The sequence below is a fragment of the Simochromis diagramma genome, unplaced genomic scaffold, assembly GCF_900408965.1.
Source record: "Simochromis diagramma unplaced genomic scaffold, fSimDia1.1 OVJJ01000308.1, whole genome shotgun sequence".
NCBI lineage: Eukaryota > Metazoa > Chordata > Actinopteri > Cichliformes > Cichlidae > Simochromis > Simochromis diagramma.
In genome coordinates this window covers 1,376,111-1,400,684 of record NW_024386785.1, presented here as the reverse complement: position 1 = coordinate 1,400,684, position 24,574 = coordinate 1,376,111, and the positions used below count along the sequence as shown (strand labels likewise).

Here is a 24,574-nt window from a genome sequence, read left to right as displayed (position 1 = left end):
CATATCGTACTGTGTATGACTGTGTACGTGACAAATAAAATTTGAATTTTGAATTTGAATTTCTCCTGATTGGTCAACGTCAGGGAGCCTATTGAGAAGAAGGACTAAGAATGTGTGAGGTACACTTCCTGTTAAAAAACTGGAAGTGTTTAGAGCGGCGTAGAGGACTTCGGCATGTGGCATTTGGATCATTTAAAATGACATGAAAAAAGCAGAACAGGTCTCCTTTAACATCTCAGAAAAAAGAGAAATCTTTAAGGCACAGAGTCGAATACGATTACAATCACAACATGTCGAACTTTCAGTTGTTAAGCATAAAATACTGTCGCACGCTGAGGAGGAAACGCTGTAAACGGTCACTTAAAGGCACTTTTCGTAGAAATCCTCAGCAACATTCAATGAAAAGGAGTCAGAGAGGCGCTCTGTGCATGAACGTCAGCGACTTCAAAAAGACGTTTGACGTGTTGATGACGTTCTCGCGGTTACCAGGAGTGTTTAGTGTTTCATGTTGGCATCTGATTTAAGAGAAATGGTTTTGTCTTCCATCTATGAGCTGCTTTTTTAACTCATCTTTCCTGTTTTATCAGACGATCACTGCGAGTGGGTGCAAACCGAGCGTACAGGAAACGTTTTTAGTTCTTATGCTTCGATCAGCTGAAACTTTCCAACGCATCCAAAAAACTATTCCTTTGGTCACGATCAAACAAACGTGGTCATTACAAACCATTCAGCTCCCCTCAGTACCCGAAGCCTGAACTAATCCCTAATCAGTCATTCAAGTATAACATTTTGTTTTATGTTGTTCCTTCATATCCTGTATCTTTGTGTTTTTTTATATAAGATTTTATTCTAAAAGAACTTTGATGATTTTTCAAGTTTAAATAAACTAAATGTTCAGTCATCAGTTTTGAAATCACCAATATTAAACTTATTTTCTTTATTAAATTTATTGACTACAAAAAAATTGACTTAATAAAATACAAAAAATAAAAATTTGTCAGATTTAATGACAAATGATTTTATTTTGAAATGACATAGACCACTTTATTTAAAAAATAAAGTTGTTTTTTTTTGTTTTGTTTTTTAAAAAAAAATTGTGTTAGTGTTTATTTAGTATTAGTATTTAATATTTTTGATTTAGTGTCATAATGTTCCCTTTAGATTTTTTTTAAATAGGTTTTTCTTTCCTGGAGGAAATGTTTTTGGGTTTTATTTTTTTTTGCCTTTACTTTTGAAATGAATTCATTTTGATTCAGTCCATCACCTCAGTTTTATTCTTTGGCTCCTGAAATCTTTAAAAGGCTGAATAAAAAATATGGATGAGTGTCACAGCGTAACAACTCACAGGTGTGTTGTTCATTATCGGCTGTTGGAGTGTGCTTGTTGTGTTAAAGGCAAATAATCACCTAATGGTGCACGCTGGAGTGTTTTCTTTATGAGAAGCAGCTGAAAACTATGAGAGGAATATTTGTGACTACAGTACTTTAGCTTTAGTGCAGCAGATGCAGGAGGAGTGCTGTGGTTCTGAGTGAAAGTGGGGGTACTCTGAAATGTGTGGATCTCAGCAGGCAGGTGGTGGCAGGGGTCCATCTCAGGATCCTTTCTCTTTACCTGGACACCTACAGAACAGATAGAGGAGGAGGAGGAGGTTAGATAAAGACATCACCCTGGCTGCTACAACACACGCTGAATGTTTCAAATCTTCTTTTCATTACATCACAGGGGCACTGCAGTATTTAAGCGTTACTCAATGAGGACTCGTGTTTGACCTTGTTTTCTGTTGAATGTTCACATTAAATCCCTGGATGCCTGGATGCTCAATCATCCAGGTAAGTAAATCTCCAAAACTTGATTCTGTTCATCTGGACGTAGCTCACAGACGCTACGTCCAGATGAACAGAATCAACTTTTGGAAATTCATATGAAATATGGTCAAAGTTTCTAGTAATTACATAAAAGTATATAAAAGAGCCAAGATCTCAGGCTTCAAACTGTCGAACATCAACATGATCAACACGACCCGCTGAAGTTCAAACTGAGCATCAGAGTGAAGAAGAAAGGGGAAGTACGTGACTCTGTGCCAGACCAGCTGGTCTGAGTATTTCTAAGAATCTGATGATCTGCTGGATTTTCCCGCACAAACATCCCACAGTCTGCCCGAGCACTGCTGCTGACCATCTCCATCCCTTTACGGCCACAGTGCTCCATCTTCAGATGGCTGCTTCCAGCGGGATCGCACACCATGTCAGAAAGATCAGACCATCTCAAAGTCGTTTCTTGAACTTGACGAACACTGCACTCAAACGGTCTCTGCAGTCACCTGATCCCGATCAAATGTGGCGCAGCGGGGATTCACATCACGCGTGCGCAGCAGAGCGACGCCGTCATGTCCATACGGACCAAAATCTCCGAGTAGTGTTCCTGATCCAATATAGACTCTCTGCCATGAAGAATTAGAGCAATTCTGGAAGTAACCTAGTATTAGCACGGTATACCTAATAAAGTGGCTGGTAAGTGTATGAGGTGCAAATGAGTTCGTTTTCTTTAGCTTGATGATACAGAAACATCTGACGCTACAGGACGTAGCTTATATAATACTTTACATGTAACTTAGTCTCTGGGTCAGTGTACGTAAAACTAATTACAGGTAAAATAATAAGTTACAGTTACACAACAGTACTGTTACAGGAGGCTTTAACCATAAGCGTTTAAAAAGCGTCACTTATCTCCCTACAGTCGGTGTTTTTAGCGCTACCGGAAAAAATCATTTTACTGAAGGACGAACAAAATTCTTTAGCCTGTTAAAGTTTCGCGGATCTAACTAAACCTGAGGACCGATTCCCCCACATGTCCGCATAAAGACAGCGATCACTTCTGATAACTTTTATAACGTTATGTATAAAAATAAATAGTTTTTAAAAAATGTAAGCTGTAAAAACCCTCAAAATATCCAAAAGTAATAAATTAGAAAGAAAAAAAGATTTAAAATGTTCTTTTCGCAATTTTACCAGGTTTTCATAAATTTAAAAAACAACTCAAAACTTATCATAAATATTTCTATATTAATATTTATGTTTAAATACAGTGTTGTTGGTTTAAACCAGCGTCTCATATTTTCCCTGCGCTCTGTTCTCTCTCTCTGACAGAGCTGGGTTACTTTATACAGAGGAGGATTTCCAGAAGAACACTAATCGTTCTCCTAACTGGAGTATCGGGAGCACTGTTGGGAGAAAACTGGGAGAAAGAAGACTAAAGTCTCCATATTTGGAATAAAAGGCTGGAATATCACACCTTACCTGCCGACTCCCACAGAGGGTCAAAGACTTGTGAAGTCCAGACTTTTCCTCCATGATTGTATCTTCTAAATTCCCAGATTTTTCCCGAAGTTTTCCGAATACTGTCAGAAATCGTCTCTCTCTAACCTGAGAGCAGACACTGTGTCGTTCACTATCACTGATCTTTAAATTAAGACAAACCGCACAGTTTTTAGTCCATGTCTTCATTTATATAAAACTTTTACCAAAGGAAGTATTTACAAATTCAGAGGCATTGATACAAATCAACAATCAAGTGCAAACAGATCAGAGATGAAACCAGCTCACACAGATTTCACACAAACTCAAACCAACAGGAAGAGGAAACTAAACCCGATCCTGCAGGCAGATCTCCACCGAGGACAAACCAACCTCGGGAAACAACCGCAGCAGGATCTGATCCGAGGATGTGGTTTAAAACCGCCAGCAGGAGGCGCTGCAGAGCGTCAGCGGAGAGAAAACCTGGAAACTGACTGAAGTTCAAGTATCTGCGTTTCAGCAAAAAAAATCAAATAAAATGAATATGGATTTTCATGTAATTAATTAAAGTGATATCAGCCTGTGTCAATATCATTTTCTATATAAAATTTATTTTATATAATTTGCAATATTTTAGTTTTTAATGTAGATAAAAACAAGGTAAAGTAAACGTAAAGAGGAACAAACGACAAGTTATTTTTCTGTGAATCTGTAAGATGTGACAGGATTATTTTACGTTATGTATAAAAAGAAATAGTTTTTAAAAAATGTAAGCTGTAAAAACCCTCAAAATATCCAAAAGTAATAAATTAGAAAGAAAAAAAGATTTAAAATGTTCTTTTCGCAATTTTACCAGGTTTTCATAAATTTAAAAAACAACTCAAAACTTATCATAAATATTTCTATATTAATATTTATGTTTAAATACAGTGTTGTTGGTTTAAACCAGCGTCTCATATTGTCCCTGCGCTCTGTTCTCTCTCTCTGATAGAGCTGGGTTACTTTATACAGAGGAGGATTTCCAGAAGAACACTAATCGTTCTCCTAACTGGAGTATCGGGAGCACTGTTGGGAGAAAACTGGGAGAAAGAAGACTAAAGTCTCCATATTTGGAATAAAAGGCTGGAATATCACACCTTACCTGCCGACTCCCACAGAGGGTCAAAGACTTGTGAAGTCCAGACTTTTCCTCCATGATTGTATCTTCTAAATTCCCAGATTTTTCCCGAAGTTTTCCGAATACTGTCAGAAATCGTCTCTCTCTAACCTGAGAGCAGACACTGTGTGTCGTTCACTATCACTGATCTTTAAATTAAGACAAACCGCACAGTTTTTAGTCCATGTCTTCATTTATATAAAACTTTTACCAAAGGAAGTATTTACAAATTCAGAGGCATTGATACAAATCAACAATCAAGTGCAAACAGATCAGAGATGAAACCAGCTCACACAGATTTCACACAAACTCAAACCAACAGGAAGAGGAAACTAAACCCGATCCTGCAGGCAGATCTCCACCGAGGACAAACCAACCTCGGGAAACAACCGCAGCAGGATCTGATCCGAGGATGTGGTTTAAAACCGCCAGCAGGAGGCGCTGCAGAGCGTCAGCGGAGAGAAAACCTGGAAACTGACTTTGAAGTTCAAGTATCTGCGTTTCAGCAAAAAAAATCAAATAAAATGAATATGGATTTTCATGTAATTAATTAAAGTGATATCAGCCTGTGTCAATATCATTTTCTATATAAAATTTATTTTATATAATTTGAAATATTTTAGTTTTTAATGTAGAGAAAAATAAGGTAAAGTAAACGTAAAGAGGAACAAACGACAAGTTATTTTTCTGTGAATCTGTAAGATGTGACAGGATTATTTTACAGAGCAGAAGTAGATGTTTATCACTGTTTCTACCTCGAGTGAATAAAGAAGAATCAATGCTGTCTTGTTATTCTAAAAAGGTGGAAAAAGCCACTGCAAGAGAGAAAATTGGGATTCAAGTTTATATTTTCACAAGAAAACATTGAAAAAAAAAAAAAAAGATGTAAAGTTTATGATGGGATGTTTAATGAAAAATAAACATCCCATCATAATTCCTCTGATATAAATCAGCTGATATCTACATAAAGACATTTTAATGTCAGTTTGAGATTAAAATGATCATCTACAACGATCAATTCATAACATTTAATAAGTGCAGAAATGATCCTTTATTAGCCGCACAGAACTCAAAGGACTCATTTTCACTAGAAATTTATGTCATTAAGAAGAGCTTAGAACAAAAAGCTTGTTCTGGCTGAAATCTGAAGCTTCCTGCTGGGTTTCCTCTTCCTTTCATTCACCACCACCCCAAAGATTCCCACATTAAATAAAAACAGCTTATATATTATTATGTATGATAGATATTAATTTCAGACTTCCAGAGAGAAAGTGTCAGCTGGAGGTTTTTTGTTTGCTTGTTTTACAAAAACTGAAAATAAACATAACATTTTTTTGTCCCTTCACAGTTTGATTTCGATAATCTCACACTGGAAACAGAAAAAGAGCCTTCAATCATCATGAGAAGAAATCGGAAAAATAATTAAACTTCATTTTTATGCTTTGGGAGATGTGGCTTCGTGTTTGTGTCTCCGCGTTTCTCCGTCCTCAGGTCAGTTTCTCGTGAAATGATCGAGCTCCTAATATTCACAGACTGTGAGCTACATTTATCCCACTTTAGGTTTAATTGAGGGGTTTTTTCTGACACAATAAAAACATCAGAGGTTCAGTTAGTGAACTTGTATTTGAGAGTTTGTCATCTTTACACGTCAGTGGTTTATGTTTAACTGTATGTGAGGAGAACTGTAACTTCTTTAGTGTAAACTGGCAACATTTTCAAGAAAAATATTCCACTGGAGAAAAAACCTTTTTAAGTAAGAAGCTTTTACAGAGCTGCTGCGAGGAACGCACAACAAATCTAAGACGTTAATGTGTGGCACTTTAACACCACACACACGAAGCCAGATTAATGTGCAGAGTGCACCTTCCCCTCAGGCAGGTTAGCATCCACAGGCCTGCCACACGTCTTATTTGGTTATACGCGTTTACTCTGACACAGCCGAGCGTGACAGAACCACGCATGCTAGCATCCGTCTCTTTCCCCTTTGTATCCACTTCCTGCTGCACAGAGAGAGCAATGGGGCGCTGCTGCAGCCCAAACTGGTGGTGGGTGGTGTTAACATGACTCCGCTGCCGACTCATGAGAGCAGCAACTTTCAATCATCTCCATCCATAACCACATCCCACTGCATACATAGTGTGTTGTGGAGCCTGAAACAGTTATAGTGAATAGCGCTTCATATAAGCATCAGTAACAGTTCTTGCAGTTTGTCACGAGCTGCAGTTACAAGAGCCTGAAGTGCAGACCATCTCACTTCACACGGAAACTTATGCTAAGCTGCTTAATCAACAAGATTTTAGTAGAATTTATTAGTAGATTTATATTTTCAATAATAACCTGTAAACTGCTTTAAATGAAATGTAGTTCAGTAAATGCTGTGCCTGTATAAAGACTTTAAAGATGGAGCAGCTAGCTTTCCTTCCAGCTCCTTCTTAATTTAGAGCTTTTTCTTTTCTCCACACAGATGTTTTGATGGCTAATGTAATTGGCTGATAACGGAGAGTGTTAACGGACCAATCAGTCCAATCGGGGGCTCAAACAGGCCAGCGTGAAGAGACGGGGTTACGTCAAGTGCTGGCAGGATTTAAATAAACAACAACAGAGGCAAACTGCTACACGGCGACGGTGGTGGATGTGAGGAAAAACAAAACTTGCTGTAATCACAGAATCTTAACCTGCTGCAGAGATCAGGAGACCAAAACGACTCAACCTCTCCTCCCAAAGCTGAACGACGTAAACACCGAGAAGCAGCTCAGACACACACACAAAGATAAAAACCCACAACCGCCTCGACATGATCGAGACAAACAGGAGCAGAAAAAACATTCAGGACGCCACCGCAGGACGCCTACTTCAACAAGACGCCTGCGGCAGGACATTTTGGCAAAAACAAACAAACATCACGTTATGATCGTAGTTTAAAGGTGCTCCAATCAACGAGCACATTCCCCGCCGACACGGGAGCTGCAGATAAAGCAAAGCCTCCCGGACAGTCCCGTAACTGTACACCGCAAACTTTACACCAACACAGTCGTATGGCTTCTGTACAGATGAGGAGAAAAGGCACCAACACAAACAGTCCCTCAGCGGAGACGCACCCGGAGGAGCAACGATTTACCCCGGAGGTTTTCACTGTGCAGCCGAGAAAAGGAAAGGGCGGTAATTTGTGCAATTTGGGAATTAAAGACAAAAGGAAGCAGGTTTTAACAAAAGCAGAGAGTTATTTATGATTTCTCCACATATTTAGCTTTTTTAGTCAACACACGATAACAAATGAGCCAAAAGCTCATTACAGCCCAGATAAATGACTTTAGTTCATTTCTGATTATTGCAGAAAAATAAAATAAGACTAAATAACTTTCAACTTTCAAAACGGTGAATTTTTAATGTACCTTTTGATTGAATTTAATTAAATGTTGTGGTTTTGTCTTCCTTGCATTTCATAATGACACTTTTATCACTTTATCTTTCTAAATTTTAACTTTCCGATTCTGCTTCCATTTCTGTGACTTTTATTTACAAACGCTGCGTTTTTATTTTAAATTGTTGTGATTTTCACTGAACTTCCTTTAGGTTAAAAATGTGTATTGAATTTGAAAAGTTCTTACATCACTTCAAGCTACTTTGCTTCTGTGTACATTTTGTATACAAACATGTAAATTACTTATTCAAAGTTACACTTCGGGCTCCCATAGAAACCGTCCCTTTTTCCTGTTTTAAGGTGGAATTTAAATGTACGGGGGCTGCACAGTGAAAACTTTCCATCAGACTACGGTTGCCGTTGTCCTCCACCAGCAACAACAATAATCAACATATGATCGATATTCAGCGTAAGGCGATTCTCTTTTCATTTACTAAAGAGTTTTAAGGCAGAGCTGGCGAGACGCCGCGGAGGAGAAAACAGACTGAGGGTGGTGAGGGTTTCTGACACTCTGTGGCTCCTTCCTCATCCTCCTCCTTCTCTTCCTCTTGCTGCCGTTGTGCTTTGAGCAGTTAGGTTGTGATGTGGACAGCAGAGGGAGGAGACACGCCTCCCTGAGCTCTGAGGAGGAGAGAGGAGAGATTAGTGATTAGGAGGAAAAAGCAGGATAGAAGAGAGGGAGAGAGGGGTAAAAACCCAAACCTTCCTCACCCTCTCATCCTCCAAAAAGGAGGACGATACTGGAGGGAGCAGCTCTCCTCTGCATCACAATGCATGTGGTTTAGTTTTTAGGTCTGAGGAGGCCATCTTCTCCTCCTTTACATTACTGGAGGAGGAGAAAGGAAGCAAGGAGGTCTGTGTTTTTTTGTTCAGGGGTGCAGAGAAAGGAGAAGGAAGGGGGAGAAGAAAGCGCAGTATCCTATAGTCCAGATGAGGCGAGGAGGTTAGGAGGTGAAGGAAAGAAGGAGGCCAGGAGGGAAGGCTGAGCTCAGGAGGAGGTGTGGAAAAGGCGAGCAGGACGTCAGGAGGAGGATGACTCGGGAGGCCATCAGAGGGGTGAGGAAGCAGGTGAGCGAGCAGCAGATGAACCTCTTTCTTTCTGATAGATGCCCAGTTTGACCTTTGACCCCGCCAAGAGCACACAGGAAGTGAGATGCCCGAAAGAGAGAGAGCAGAGAGAAACAGGAATCACTTCACCAGCACTGACTTTGGCAGAAACGCCTCCATCTCTGCGTCTATGTCCGTCTTCTCGGACGTGGAAGACGAGGAGGAGGAGGAGCTCGCGGACGCCGAGCCGGCAGGCGCTTTGGGGAGGCTGTACATGTAGACTGCGCCGATGACAAGCCCCGCCCCTGCAGTGAAGAGTACGTCCACATGGAAGCCGAACAGGTAGATGGACGTCACCGTGGAGACGATGATGGAGAAGGAGGTGGCGAAGCCCTTGAGGATGTTGTCGGCGTACTTCACCACCACGGCCACCAGCAGCCCACCGAACGCCTGGTTGAAGATGACGCACCACACCATGCTGGTGTACCCAAACAGGAAGCCACGCTCGGCGACGGCGGCGCCATCATTCCACCAGAGTCCCAGCAGGCCGAGCACCATGCCGAAGATTCCCAGCTGCACATTCCTCACCCACACGGAGGCGGAGCTGCCCTTCAGGATCTTCTCAAAGTATACGCCGGCAAATCCCGACGACAAGCAGCTGATCACCACGGCAACCAAGCCCACGGTGTAGTTCTGAGTGGAGGTGTCCTTCACCGACGCCTCTTTGTTGCCCTCCTGCTGCACCTGCAGAGAGATGATCAATGCGTCAGCATCGGTTAGCGTTCGAGCCGGGCTTCATGTTTACGGGGAACATCGTCCCTGAAAGGTTCCCACACGATTACGACTGAAGAGCTTAACTACGCCCATCCCTGTTTGTTCACCTCCCACCGCATTTTTCTGCCCCCTCTGCCACCTCACCTACGCCACAAACACAGCAGCTCATTTCAGCATTAAAAGTTGGAGCCACAGAAACCGCAGAGACGCTTACTCTTAAACCTCTCTGTGAACTGTGGCTACACAAAGCAGCCGCCTGATTTGTTAACTTAAATTTCAGGGCTTCTGGGGAACGGCAGGTGGCGGTAGCTCACCTGCACGATGGCAACGCCGGCGAACAGCAGCAGCAGAGAAATCCACTGAACTCTGGACAGAGACTTCCTGAGCATGAGCACGCTGAACAGAGCCGTGGTGAGGATCTTCAGCTGGTAGGTCACCTGAGGGAGGGAAAGGAAGTCACCATTTAACTGTGTTTAATCGAATGTACACAAATCTGAAGCATTTATTAAATCTCAGTGTCTGTAAGTCTGTGCATTAAAAGTTTTACAAGTTATTAAACTTGGCAGCTCAAGATAATAACGTGTAAAGAAAATTGCTCCTAAAATATCTGAAAAATGCCAAAAATATGAACAGTATAAAATAAAATTACTATTAGAAGTTTCATTCCTGTTGAAATATTGATTATGTCCTACTAGAATCAAATGACAGAACAGATCCAGAACACTGTTATTGGTTTGATTAAACCTTTCAGTTTATAAAAAGATGCCAAATGTTTCGGTCAATCGACAAACCCGTTAATCACCCGGCTGTTTCGATAAGAACAGACATGCAGAGACGAGGCGGGTTCGAGCGGCTTCTCTGTGAACGCGGTCTGACCTGGAAGGTGGCGGCCGGCAGGTTGGAGATGGCCACGTACTGCAGGTTGTTCTGCAGAGTGTAGATGAGAGAAGGAACGGCAAGCTTCAGAGTGTCTTTGTACTGAACCACGATGACGTCGATCAGGAAGTACACCGTCTCCTTCACGTTTACTGCAGAGAGAAAGGGGCGGAGCTAAAGGTTGGTTTTGTGCCTGCTGATCTTTGATCGTAGCCTCCAAAGCAGCTCAGGTCTATGATGACAGCAATAAAAAGTAAACAATGCTCGAGTAAGTAGCCCAAAATTGAGGGATGGGGTGCTGCCCCCTAGTGTTAGGAGGCTGCTTTGCATCTTATACCCAAACTGGGGTTAAACATAATGAAATGTAAATAATTGCCCTTGTTAGTTTTAAATAGAAATACTAGTTTTTTGGAGTATTTATTTAGTATGAATAATTATAACAGGAGGAAGCTGCTGCTTTGTTGGTCAGGGCTGTTTTAACTCCACCCAAATCAAATCACTATTTGAATTTAAAGCCGTCCCTCACTGCTACAAGCAAAGAATATTCCTGTAATTAACCAAGTAACTCATTTTCATATCATCGCCTAAAATAAATTAATTCTTTTGTCTATTAAACACTGCAAAGAGAAGCTCGGCATGTACAGTTCAGGAATAAAATGTCTTAAATTCCTTAAGATGATTAATCAATTATATCTTTAAGTATTTTTGATCAGTTAATCAATTAATGCAGTTTTTTCAAACAAGAACAGCTACAAAAGCCTGCGAGGCTACAACTAACTCTTCTAACTCCACAGCCAAGAAAGCAGCTCAGTAGGATTTACTCACGTCTCTTCTGCAGTAGGATGATGACCAGACACGTCAGGACCTTCAGGACCTCCGCCATCACCACGGCCGACGTGGTGAAGAAGCGGTCGCCTGGCAACGTGCGAACGTACCGGATGCTGAGGATGAGCGATGCATTCTGGACCACGAGGACAGCCAGGCTGATGTACTTCAACCGTCTGTTAACTACAGGACAAGAGCTCACCATAAGGCTCACCACAGTTTTCATACGAGGAAGAGATTTTACAAAAGAGCAGCAAAGTTTAGGTGCTCCGCTTTAGGATGACGTGACTGCATCAGGGGTATTTTGTGGGCCACAAAGAAACCAAACAGAACTTGAGTGGACCGAACAAATGAAATGAACTAATAAACCATTAAAAAAAAAAAAATAAGCGTGGTATATCACCATGGCAACATATGCTGCAGGCCTAACACGATGCATGTTTAGCATCCACAGGCCACGATGCGGCTGCCTGATTGGCTTACCATTAATGGAAAATTAAACCTCAGTGCAAAGTTTTTAATCCATCAGTAATACACTCACTTGATTCTCAGGAGCAGATTTCTTATCTTTTACTTCCATCTGAAAGCAACTTTAACACTGTACTGTAGGGGTGTCAAACATGCAGCATGGGGGCCAAAACCGGCCCGTCAAAGGGTCCAATGCGGTCCGTTAGATGGCCATGGGAAACAGCCGAGGAGGAAGGCAGCATCACCTTCACCTTGTTGAGGGACACTGAAGGAAAGTGGTGGTGTTGGTGGTGCAGGACTCGACAGTGTGAGCTTTCACTCATGTCTGCACGCCCAGCAGGCTTCGTTACCAAGAGCACAGGTTTTTTTTTTTATTAAGCACATGTTGCTAATACACCTGTTTACATTCATACCTGACTTAATTCTTCATGGCATAGACTCAACAAGAGCATCACACAGCTGTTTGCTTTTCTGTGTATGCAGTAATGAATATGTCAGCTTCATGCAGACCAGTAAAACCACAGGGGCCCAGTGGGAACATACGTCTGTTGTGGAAGTATGGAACAGTAGACCAGTTTTTCCTCCTTGGAACTTCTTCTGGTGGCTGTTTGCATGCTGTGTCTATTTCCTGTCCTAATGTATGTGAAGCCACTCAGGTGTGCCAAAGGTGTGACGTTTGTCAACATTTTTAAACAATTCGGAGCCGTTTATCAGCTAGAACGGGTTCTCTGCTATTCCAAGGGTGTGTCCGGAAGTTTCTACCTGAGTGCACCTGGCTCTGAGGTCTCCGTGGCTGGCCCGGCCTGCGAGGCCATGCACGCACACACACGCACGCACACGCACGCACTAAGGGGGAGGGGGGGAGTGAGCACAATGGAGTGTGTGTTCTCTGCAGAGGAATAGCCGTGTGTGTGTGTGAGTGTTTAAACCACAAACTCCGCTGGGCTAAAAGTCCACGTCACCAGCCGTCGCTCACTAACACACCTTCACACTGCACCTTGATCATGGCAGTGTGTTAGCGTTAGCAGCCAGGCAAGAGCCCATTAACAGACACGAACTAGTTAGCTGCTGAGTTAACCGCTACCTGCTGAGGCTGCTGTTTTTCACTCGTTTAAAATCACCTAAAGTTTTATTTAATAAACACCTGACTATCGGCATTAGCTAGCTAGCACACCATTTAATCTTTCTGGTTAACTAGTTTCAAGTCGTCGTTAAGTCTGTTTACTCTGGTTGGCTTAGCAGGTAGTTAGCTAGCCTCCACCACTCTGCTAAAACAGACCGAGAAACTTTATTATATTTAATTTATGTTAAGTTCAATTTCATTGTTTTAAACTCTCCATCCCTCCGAGTCTTGTTCACCCACTGACCCAGGCTCGGAGCCGTGAGGGCCGTGTGAAGTTACCCCAGCTCTCGGCTCTCCCTCCGAGGACTGCTCACCTTCACTCTGACTGCGGGTCGCTGTCTTCTCCTCTCCCGTCTTGCTGAGGTCCCCCACGGCCATGCTGCGCCCCCTGTGCTGCCCTGCGAACCGAGCCCTTACACCGCTGCCTGCTCGGCTAACACTCCGTTAGCCCACCAGCTAGCCCCGCTCTCAGTTTAGACCCCACCGGAGCTCCCGTTCCGCGACGTACTGCGCGGCCTAAAGCGCCGGGGCCGTCCGACAAATACTGGGCTGGAGGAGAGAGGAGGCTGCGGAGGAACAACCGGAGGACCCACCGGGATCATCAGGAGGAGAAAAATACTTCGTGTAATATGTGAGGTGTCCAGGAACTGAAGAGACTACAGCTGCAGAGACAGGAGCGGCGAGCAGGAGGTCTCACGCTGTGGGAGAAAATGGGGCGCAGGAAGGGAGGACCACAAACTGCCCGACACCAGGAGCTCCAGAGAAACTGTCAGAGTGAGACATCCTTCTCTCCTCCTCTACCAACAGACGAACAATCAATTCCTTATCCTCCAGGTTGAGCAGGGAGCATTCCTATTGGCTGCTGGTGGGACCTCACCTGTCAGATGGTTTGAGTGTTCAGCGCCACCTCCTGGTCAAACATGGAGGAGACGTTTATCCAATGAACGAAAGATTACCTTTATGAACTGCAGTCTGCTGTTTTGGATTTTAATTCACTGTATGATTTTTAAAATAAAAAACTAAAATGACTTTATTTATTTAATAAGAAATCTGATCAATCAAAAAACAGTTAAACTGTTAATCAAATAATTTCCTCTCTGCTTCTTTATTCTGCTGGTACTCCAACAAAAACATCATGTTTGATTAATTCTTCATGTTTTCTTTGTATCTGTTTCCTGTACCTTCAAACTGAGCATCAGAATGAGTAACACCGGTGATTCAACTGACTTTGAATGTGGCATAGTTGCCAGATGGGCTACTGCTGAGATTTTACCGCACACCCATCTCCAGGGTTTATAGAAAAGAAAATATCCAGGTAAAACGACTCTTTGATGTCAGAGGTCGGAGGGGAAAGGCCAGACTGCTTTGAGGTGAAGGCAAAAGTACCGTAGCTCAAATAACTACTTGTTACAAGCATGGTATGCAGAAGAGCATCTGTGAGAGTAGAGCATGGTGAACCTTGAAGTGCACGAGCTACAGCAGCTCTATTTTTGCTGTATTGTTTAGATGTTAGAGTCAGAATTTGGCCTAAACTGCATGAAAGCATCTATCCTGCTTTGTATCAGTGCTTCAGGCTGCTGGTGATGTAATGTTGTGGGGGATGTTTTCTTGGCACTCTTTGGTCACGTAGGCCCAGCTGACCATTGTTTGCCTACCTGAGTAGTGACCACACTGTATCTGTCCTCTGATTGGTCCGTCAGGCAGGATAACACACTGTGTCATGAAGCTCGAATCATCTGAACATGACGATGAGTTCACTGTAACGAAACGGCCTCCACCGGCAGCAGATCTCAGTCCAACACAGCATCTTTGGGTTGTGGTGAAACAGGAGATTGTGCCGCTGACATCTCCATGATTGCTTTTCATAATTATTCGATTTTTAATTACAATCAATCAATTTTAATTTAATTCATTGTAATCACGCAGTGTTTTTATTTACATGGATTTGATTTTCTACATTAAAATGTGAAGTTTTATCTTTAATGTTAATCATTTCATTTTATTTTGGACGTTTTTGATTTGATAATTTAAAAATTTCCCTCTCACAGTTTTAATTCAGTAAATCCCAAATTTTGAATTTTCCTCTTATTAATTTAAATTTGTATTCAATAATTATATCATTAATAACTTTGTCTCAAAGGTTAGTTGCACTTGAGTTTGTTGACATTTCTGTCACTACAGTTACTAAGTGACTAAAAAAATACTTGTTATCATTTTTATGTCATATTTGTGACGTATACCTATATTCATTGATTTATATTTCATGTTTCTCTTTGTAAAAGTAGTTTTTCCTGCTGGATTGTTGTACAGTACATGCTTAAAGTAACGCAGTAAAGCACCTCATGTGCATTTCAGTAACTCTTCTTGATTGCATGTTGTGCAGCGAGGCAGCATTTCCAGTTTTAACAAGTCACCAATCAAGCGCTTCAAGTTTCAAACCAGTTTCTTCTGAAGCTTCACCTCGGGGCTTCTTTGGAAGGGCGAGGAAAACCACTTCACCTCCCACAGCACTCACAGACACTGATCTCTGCTCTTAGACAAGACTAAGGTGACATAACCTCACAGTCCTCCTGAGCTAATAGGAGTGTTTAATATAAACGACGACATTTAACTGCTTAGTTTTGGTGCAGCAGCTTGTTACATGAAAAAGCAAATTAAAAGCACTGCTCAGACACGGACTCTGTGCTCACAGCCCAGCGTCGTGCAGCTTGTTTGGAGTCGACATTAGAAGAGCTACGAGGTCCAGCTCTAGGACTGCGTTGTCTTCACAGGTGAGAGCAAGTTCACTCTGAGCACATGGCCAGAGGGGCCGATGGCGCGATACGGCAGCCTCGCTTCTGTCAGTCTGCCCCAGGGCAGCTGTGGCTACAACCGTAGCTGCCTCCACCAGTGTGTGAATGTGAGAGTGAATGAATAGTGGAATTGTAAAGCACGTTGGGTGCTTGAAAAGCGCTATATAAATGCAATCCATTATTAATTATTATTAAATAAAGACAAAAAAAATAGAACATGATGAAATAAATGAATCTTTTATTCAAACGTTGGATCGGTTTTGTTTTGCTTTTGATCCAAACTCTCTATTTAATGTAAATAAACTGAACCAAGTGACCCCGATGAGTCACTTTTTCTTCTTTTCTTTTCACCATAGAAAAACTGAATACATAAGTATCTACAGAGGCAGCACATCTGCAACAAAAACAGGACGTGGGAAAAAAAAAAAAAAATCCCCACCTTAACAATGAAACCACCTTCACATCAGAAAATGAAAAAGTCTTTTTTCCATATTAAAAACACAGAATTTTCATTTTACTGGTAAATCGAAGCTGAAACTGAGATTGACTCAGTGACCTGAAGCGTGATTGAAAAAAGTCACAGCTTGCAGGTTTCAGCTTAAAAAATAAAAATAAAAAAATAAAAAATAAAGAGGCTGAATTTCTTTTGAAAACAGTGTTAAGATTAAAGTGAAGCAGTATCACCTCAAAAAACTCAGCTTCACGGTGTAAAGTAACAGCAGGTGTTTGTGTCGAATTTCTTCTGTGGCACATAAAAATAAAATAAAAATAATAAAATAAATAAAGTCAGTGTTTGTCGTCCTCGGAGTCGATTCAAACAACCCGAAAGATTATCAGAAGAGCTGCAGATCAGCAACTTCCATCACAGCAGCAGCTCCGTTGTGATTACTTATGTGACCTCCGTCCTGTAGGGGGAGCCGGTTGTCCGTCCGAACTTTTAAATTTCAGTCCCGGAACAGCTGGAACAAACCCTGGGCCAAAATAAATAATCAATAAATATGCAAACCAGCTGAGATAAATAACTTCCAGACGAAGGTGCCGCCAGGTTTAATGTGACAAACAGGAAACGGATCAGGAACGCGCCCAATCGGCGATCCTAAAGTCCTAAACAGTCCAGAGTCCTGATACTTCACAGGAACTGTCAGGGAAGGGAGCCGTGCTCCTCCCGCAGGCATCCCCTCCTCTTCTTCCTCCTCTTCCTCTTTGTCATTTCCTGCCTTCATCCAGGGATGCGACAGGATCTCCTTCAGAATGGGACGGTCCTCAGGCTGGAAGGAGAGACACCAGTGAATCAGAGACTGGCATCCTGGTGGGAAAAACAAAAGAGAAAGGATGTGAAAAACTGGACCACATATTTAGGAGGGGGTCATGTGACCCTGAGAAGGAGGAAACTCCTGTTGAGGAGAACCTGAGGCTCACCTGTAGACACCGGCCTGGTGAACCTGGGGCAGGCTTTGTAAATCTCCATGTCGTGCTCAAAGGGAATGTCGCCGCAGACCATGTCAAAGAGCAGAACCCCCAGAGACCAGACGGTGAGGGGGACGGCCTCGTAGCACTGCGATGCGATCCACTCGGGGGGGCTGTAGACCCGAGTTCCTGAGGACGCAGGAAGTGAGACGAGGAGAGTTACAACGTGAAACTTGGAGGCACTGAGAGGGATTTTGTAGGGGGAGGGTGAGAAGAAGCTATGGGTGTAGAGTGACTGGGTACCTTGAAACTCTCTGTACGGCGTGTCCTTAAGCACCGCCCCCGACCCGAAGTCTATGATCTTGATATCCATCGTTCTCGTGTCTACCACTATGTTCTCGTCTTTGATGTCCAGGTGCACGACGCCGCGGGAGTGAATGAATCGAAGCGCTTCGACCACCTGATGGAAAATCCTATCGGGAAGAAGAAAGAACCAGGACGTTAGCGAAAATGTCAGTGACCTCAGCAGAACGCAGTAGCATCATTCAAAGGTGGCGGACGGGAGCGCAAACCTGAGTGCGAGGCTTTCAGACAGCGCTCCTCTCTCCGTGATGAAGTCGAACAAATCCTGGCAGTGCGGCGGCCTCTCCATCACCAGCAGGAAGCCCCGCCCCTCCACCTCGAACCAGTCCAGCATGCGGATGACCCCAGGGTGGCCCCCGTCCTCTGACAGCTGCTGCAGCAGAGCAATCTCCATCGGAACAGGATTGACCTCATCTGCCTGAGGGGAGGAAAGAGAAAGGTTGATAAATTATAAAGAAATAATCTGTTAAAGTAGATCATGTCCTAATTTTTGTTGTTGTTTTTGTTTTTTTTAAATTTCTAGTTTTTAAATGAGTCATAGCGGAAATCACAGTGACTGATACTAATATGCAAATTAACTGACTCTGTTTTCAGGACTTTCTGAGTCACACGTTTGGGTTTTAAAATCAGAAACTCCAGCCTGGTGTTTTTGTGCCCTGAATCCTCGCCTGCAGGTGGCTTCAGGTGTTTTTTGCATTGGTGGGGAAACCCAAACGAATTCGCAATGAATAATAATGACTATAAAGAGGTGGTGGTGATAGTGGGGAAATCCTGAGGTGTCATTTACCAAACCGTGACGTTACACATTTCCCAACCACCGCCCACAGCTGCAGTTCACCTGAGCCACCGGCAGAGGGCGGAGCTAAACAATCTGAGCTTTGTTTACAGGCGTCACTCAAAACACCTCGTGCGTTTTGGTACACATTTAGTTTAAAAATAAATTATCACTCACCAGTCTGGTCCACTTTTGAACTCTGTCAACGGCAATTTGCTTAATGGCGACCTGGATGGACAAAAAAGGAGTAAAATATTAAATAAAAATCGAATTCTCGAGCAATAATAATGGAGAAAAGGCGCATCTCTTATAATGAACAAACACAGGCGGGTATTATTTACCTGTAGTCCATCGGAGAGCCTCTGGCCTGAAAACACGGAGCCGAAACCTCCGCTGCCGAGCAGAGGACCGCAGCGATACTGACTGAGGAAGGGCTCCTTCACTGAGGGCCAAAACACAAGGGTCACATCAGTGCATGGCTTTTATTTATTTTTAGTTTACAACTGATATCTGTCTGATATTCCAGTTTCTCAAACTAAAATAACCGAAATAACCGTTTATAATGTCGGACCAATGCACTCCGACAAATCCAGCGGGACTTCATATTTAATATTTTAAAAGCGCCACCTTTAACGGTTTCCCTTTTTAAATTTAAGCGTTTTTTTTTAACGTTTCACAGCCCCTGAGCGGGCTGTTAAAATCGCTGTTTTTTTGCATGCAGTCTGGCTGCAGCGTGCAAAGGCAGCTACTGCGTTTTGGAGGCAAATTAAACCAGTTTACACGTCCTTATTTGACATATTTAATCACACATATAACCTTTCTTGTAGTTCTCACCGTTCTTTCCTCGGACTTCTTCCTCCAAGTCGAACTCCATGGCTCTCTTATCCAGCATTTTATAAAGTGTTCCGTCTGGTTGAAGTTAGTAAAAGTCCATTCTCCTGTAGGCGGAATAGCTCTTCAGATTTTTAATGATGATTTTCTGTCTTTAACCGATTAAAGCGTTATGCTTTTTAAAATCCCAGAAAAGTCAAAGAAAAAGTCCTTTAAAGATATTTACTCCTGGTTAATGCGGTGGAAACGCGTTCACAGAAGAGTCAAAACCCTGTTAACTAACCCGCTCCGTCTCTGTTGACCGCCTTCGCCGCTCTACTACAGTGTTTTGTTCCTTATTTAAAGCGATCTAACGCAGCCCCGCCCACTACACCCTCACTGTCCAATCAGCCGTGTCAATCAGCGGAGCCGTGTGCTCAATGTTTTGAACCGGCTACATTCAAGTCGCGCCTTCATGAATATTCAAATCCCGCGAGAAGAATTCGTAGAATTTGTTTCAACGAACTATCGGAGGAAGCGCGCGCTGATATCTTGACGGGAAAGAGCGGGGCGGTTTCCCCTCAGGAACACGCACGCGCGCACACACCGAAACCAGCGGTTCCTCAAAGAGTCGGCTTCGTTGAGCTTCTGTCAAAGTGACGAAGTTTTGTTACCTGCTGACTGGGGTCGCGCCTCATTATAAATGCGGTATTTTTAAACGGCGAAAGCGATAATTACGAGAAGGTCAAAATAAGACAAGTGAGTGCCAAGAATCCGTCCGAGAGGACCGCAGACTGCCCCTGAACCTAATGAAGCTGCTCAGTCTGAGCTTCTTACCACAGAATCAAGTAATCCCATCATTTAACTGACGTCAGATTTTTAAAAAGTTTTAAACTTTCCCCCAGCACGAAGCTAAAACCTTAGACTTTAAACCATCCTGCAGGGCTTTTTACAAATTAATCTTAGCGTTTACAGGAAAATACAAACTGTCACATTTAAATAAAAAACGCTGCCTGCGCCTCTTTTAAAAGCTTAAAACACCTTTGCTGCTGATAGTGCTCATGCTCTTATGATTATTAAGTTTATTATTATTATTATTATTATTATTATTATTATAAGTGCTGTGTGTTTGTCTAAGTGCTGTAAATATAGCTGATTTATTGTTTTAATCAGTTTTCTTTGGACTAAAAGAGAACAACTTTTTTTATTGGTTCAATTGCCTGTAAAAAAAAAAAAAGGGGGGGGGGGTAAAAGTAAACACAGAAAGCTTTGAGAAGTTAGTAATTTTAAAGCAGTAGTATGCATGTTTACAACCACCAGTCAAATTTAATAAAAGCTACTGAAAGCTTTGCCTCAAATAAAAAGTCTTGCTGTTCTTCCAGATCTGACCTTTCTATGAGTACCGTCTCATTCTCTGGCTAACTGGTGAAAATGGATCATACTCAGGACTGTAAGAAGGACAAAGCAGATTTTACTCCACTGCTAATGCAGAAAAAGATTTCATCCAAGTCGTGATCTGATGAATTTGTTCACAAACCTCAGTTTCACTAGTAATACTTTGTGGCCCTCATCAGAGGATGAGTACTCAGCACTGTAGTTACATGATGGCCGAGCTCTAACACCAGTCTATGGCAGCTTGCTTCCGCCACTGATTTTTATTTTTTGTCATCTATAACTTAAAAATTCGAGTTAATTTCTCAAAATGCTGACTGACCCCCCTCAACTTTCTCATGTTTCTGAGGTGCTAAAAAGCAAACAGAAGCAACTGCTCTTAAACATCATTTGGTAACAAAAATACTGATATTCATATTCTTACTTTAACTCATTGTTTCATTTGTAAATCAGAAAGGAACAGAGGTCAGAGAGAAAGCTGCATTAGGTAATCACACTAATATAGTGTTGGCTTTTTGTTGGTTTAACTTTGTGTTTGTGAGACAAGGTTAACTGTTGTTTCTCCTTTCTGAACTGACTGCTTCCTGTCATATTTCAGTCCAGAACAAAAGGACCGGGTTTGTGTCAGAAGTTAGTGAGGGTGACCTCTACCTACACGACTTAATACAGCTACAATTGGAAAAACCCAGAACTTCTTCATCAAACCACGTCTTTGTTGATATACAAGTCCTGTGTCAAAACTGTAGGTAACGTCATCAAGTGTCTTCTTTACAGGGTAAAGAGTAAATTTAAGTCCATCGCAGAATCATTAAACCACAACTTCTCATCTGGATTCAAACTTGTGAGATCTTTCCACTCTTTCGGTATATTACCCTGTCTCTCGTTCTGGTGTTTTTATACGTATAATAGAATGACCTCCATCACTTTGGCTATGTTCACTCTGCAGGTCTTAGTGATCTATTCCGATTTTTTGATCAAATCTGATTTTTTCTCTGCTTCTTGACACTACAAATAAAATGTGACAGCAAACGCACTATAGTGTGAACCCTCAAAGCGGCCCGCATGCGCAAAAGAAGACGTCACACACAACGCGGTCTGTTTAGACCCAGAGCAAACAGCATTGTGTGACTGATGGCCCTTAATATAAAGACTTCGGACTTTACGTTTCCCAATTTTGCTTTAAGTTATAAAGTTATTTTGTTATTTACATGTGGCCTAATAATGATCCTTATTGCTGTTTTAGAGGAGCGGTGCTTCAAAGGATAGTTGCAGATTTCTGTCAGAATCTGCAGATTATACAGTACAAAGAAAATGTTTGCATTTCTCCAACGTTGTCTTCCCAACAGTTTCACTGGATGGCCAGGAAGTGTTTGCGATGTCTTCTCGGGCACTTCTCCGGTGCTGATAATTGGTGTCTGTCTTGTGTCAGTGACGTAAAAGACGGATTTAATGCGACATGACCGTTCAAACAGCAGTCGCTTTCTAAAACATCGGATATGTATCGGATTCAGTACCACATACGAAAGTGACCCAGATCGGATTTGAAAATATCGGATTTGTGCCGTTCACACTGTCATACCATGATCGGATATGGGTCGCATAGGGTCAAAAACATCGGATTTGATGCGCTTTCGCCTGCAGTGTGAACGTAGCCTTTGGCTACACTTTAGTGAAAAGGAAAAGAAAAAAGAAACCACATTTTTTCAGAAACATTTTCCTCTTTTTATTCCAAGAAAAAAAGTTTTTTCATCCCAAACGAGAAAATAAAATAAAACAAACTTATATTATTAATAATAACAACAGTAATCAATCATTAAGAGGATAAGTATGACAATTCTCTCTATTTTTCTCTGTTTTTTTTTTTTTTTTTTTACGCTTTTCTCTATGATGATATTGGTCGTGGTCAATTAAACATGCAGCTAAATAAGTCCGATGATGATGATGAAGGTAGAGGAGGAAGAGGAGAAAGACAAAAAGAGGAATGGGTTGTGGGGGGATTTTACAGGCCGTGAAGCTGGGGGCGCTTTTTCTGTTTTAGAAAGTAAATGTGTCGACATAAAATGGCCGCCAGTAGCGGTGGAGGGTTGGTTTGGCTTTTTACAGCCAAGTTAAGCTTAGCTAGCATTAAAACATAATAAGACTTTTTTTGTGTGATAGCTTGCTCGCTAAAGACTTTGGGTAACTTAGCCTAAACACAATGATTATGGGACTAGCAATCTTCACGCAAAACAACTGCCAGAAGGAAAAATTACTACTTTGCTACTGATTGCTAAGCTAACAGCGACTCAGTTTCTTAGCAGCGCTGCTAATGACCTAGCCTTAAAACAGAGTAAGACTTCAAGTGATAGCCTGCTCACGGACGAGCATGCTAACTTAACCTTAACATTGTTAAATATTTCCAATCCTGATTAGCATGATCAAGTTTTAAAATGCAGTCATTCCCTGACGCAGAATGGCTACCAGCATGAGTAACAAAAGGGCCAAAGAAACAATTCTAACTAGCATAACGTGTGCTACGATAAGTGGGGAGGAAAAAAAAGCTAACAAACACACCTTCTTTAATTAAGCTAACTGTAAATGTAGCTTGTTAGTGGTGTAAGACTTCAGGTAATTGCATTAGCCTCCAGGACCCTGACGCACAAACAACCAACTGGCCGCCATTTTTTCCCCCCACTTCTGATTAGCGTTCTTCTTTCAAACCAATGATGATGTTAGCTGCAGAGCTAACGGCCTGATTTCAAAAAGTAGAAATGTACCGATTGCAAAATTCTGGGCCAATGTTTACAAGTACAATTTGTTCTACAGCTGATACTGATACCAATGTTTGTTTATTTAAGTTTTTTATTAATTATTTTATTTTATTTATGCAAAGGAACCTTCATTGTATAAAAACAACAAAAAACTCACTGAATCAAAACTTAAAGTCTTTCAGCTCTTCATATCACTACTTTTTATACATTTAGCCTGGACGAAACTGAAGTGAAACAAATGCGCAAACGTCTGCCGCCGTCGTCGCTGAACGCCGTCAAACGGCAGTCAGTAAGGTCGGCAGCAGGCGACGCAGATCTCCCACCAATATTTCAGTACATCCCTAAACACGAGGATTAAAATTCAAAGCTGCCCAGAACGATGTTTAAATGTCAAAAAGTACAAATTACAGCTGACGCCGAGTCAGCGTTAAGACCGAGCTCCGTCCGAGTGGTAACCAGGAAACGAAAAGACAGAAAAAAAAAAAAGGCAAGGAAGAGGAAGTGAGATGAGAAGCAGGGAAGAGAGTCGACGGAGTGGAAACAGAGAGATATGAGCCGATGAGGAACCAAAAAAAAAAAAAAAAAAAAAAAGTGCATCATTGTTGGATGTTTTATTTTTTCCCTGGTGGAGCTCCTTCAGTGGGTCAGAGGTGAAGTGGGGGAGGGGCAGGAGAGTAATGGTGGGGTTGGGATGCTGGGGTTGAAGGGTCATTGTTGTTGTGTGTGCGCGTTTTTTTTTTTTGTTGTTTTGTGCGTATCGGGCCAGTTATCAGCTGCTGTCGGGTGACGGCTCTCTCTCTCGATGCATGGCGGCGCTCTGGTGCTTGATTTTGTCCAGGTACTCCTGCTGAGAGACCGCCAGCACCGACGCCAGGATCTCGTCGTCCTCCCAGTCTGTCAGGCCTGAAACACAAACACACAAAACATATGAGAACTTTTAATACACAGACCTGCTCTGCTCACGTCCACCTCTGCAGTTCAGATCAAACTCTCACACTCTGAAACAAACCTTACTTCATTTGCTAGCTTCAGGAAGCCAGCTGAGGGGCAGTACTTTTTTGTTTGTGACAGTACTCACAGCAGTCTGAAGCACTTTGGGGTTCTTTTAGCGCGCAAGGTTTAATTTATGACGGTGACAGTTAATATGAACACCCCAGATATTATCTGCAACATGATCTGCTCGTTAAGTCTGACATCATTTGCCTTTTTCATGTGCAGATGCTCCTTCAGGTCCCAATGCAAACAAAGACAGAGGGAGTGTTGAGAGTTAAAGACAGTCCAAATTATTTCCAGCAAAATTAA

General features: G+C 42.2%; 3 protein-coding genes and 1 long non-coding RNA gene across 7 annotated transcripts in view; 1 reads left to right on the top strand and 3 right to left on the bottom strand.

Moving 5' to 3' along the window:
• Window positions 1-1,212: 1,212 nt before the first annotated feature.
• On the bottom strand, window positions 1,213-13,801 carry slc35a2 (solute carrier family 35 member 2). Of its 3 annotated transcripts, none has more exons than XM_040022697.1 (6): window positions 13,298-13,801; window positions 11,393-11,575; window positions 10,568-10,719; window positions 10,006-10,128; window positions 9,078-9,661; window positions 1,213-1,619 (listed from the first exon to the last, which is right to left on the bottom strand). In XM_040022697.1, the coding sequence occupies exons 1-6, from the start codon at window positions 13,359-13,361 to the stop codon at window positions 1,592-1,594; spliced, it is 1,134 nt and encodes a 377-aa protein (XP_039878631.1). In that variant the 5' UTR covers window positions 13,362-13,801; the 3' UTR covers window positions 1,213-1,591. The 3 variants fall into 3 exon arrangements, 2 of the variants coding, with proteins under 2 accessions (XP_039878631.1, XP_039878630.1); XR_005694627.1 differs by lacking the exon at window positions 1,213-1,619 and adding an exon at window positions 4,624-8,491 and having other exon boundaries at window positions 8,582-9,661; XM_040022696.1 differs by lacking the exon at window positions 1,213-1,619 and adding an exon at window positions 4,624-8,491 and having other exon boundaries at window positions 13,298-13,797.
• On the top strand, window positions 2,326-3,618 carry LOC120728032. Its single transcript, XR_005694628.1, has 2 exons — window positions 2,326-2,510; window positions 3,147-3,618. It is a non-coding gene; the product is annotated as an uncharacterized LOC120728032 (long non-coding RNA).
• A 2,717-nt stretch (window positions 13,802-16,518) lies between the features above and the next one.
• pim2 (Pim-2 proto-oncogene, serine/threonine kinase) lies at window positions 16,519-19,610 on the bottom strand. The gene is made up of 7 exons (XM_040022694.1): window positions 19,155-19,610; window positions 18,662-18,762; window positions 18,498-18,548; window positions 17,755-17,963; window positions 17,486-17,655; window positions 17,195-17,371; window positions 16,519-17,081 (listed from the first exon to the last, which is right to left on the bottom strand). The coding sequence occupies exons 1-7, from the start codon at window positions 19,210-19,212 to the stop codon at window positions 16,765-16,767; spliced, it is 1,083 nt and encodes a 360-aa protein (XP_039878628.1). The 5' UTR covers window positions 19,213-19,610; the 3' UTR covers window positions 16,519-16,764.
• Window positions 19,611-22,375: 2,765 nt separating this feature from the next.
• otud5a (OTU deubiquitinase 5a) overlaps window positions 22,376-24,574 on the bottom strand; it is a 36,914-nt gene continuing 34,715 nt past the window's right edge. For both annotated transcript variants that reach the window (XM_040022693.1, XM_040022692.1), the window contains exon 9: window positions 22,376-24,175. In XM_040022693.1, coding sequence (XP_039878627.1) covers window positions 24,042-24,175 — 134 coding nt within the window. In that variant the 3' untranslated portion in view covers window positions 22,376-24,041. The remainder of the gene's footprint in view (window positions 24,176-24,574) is intronic.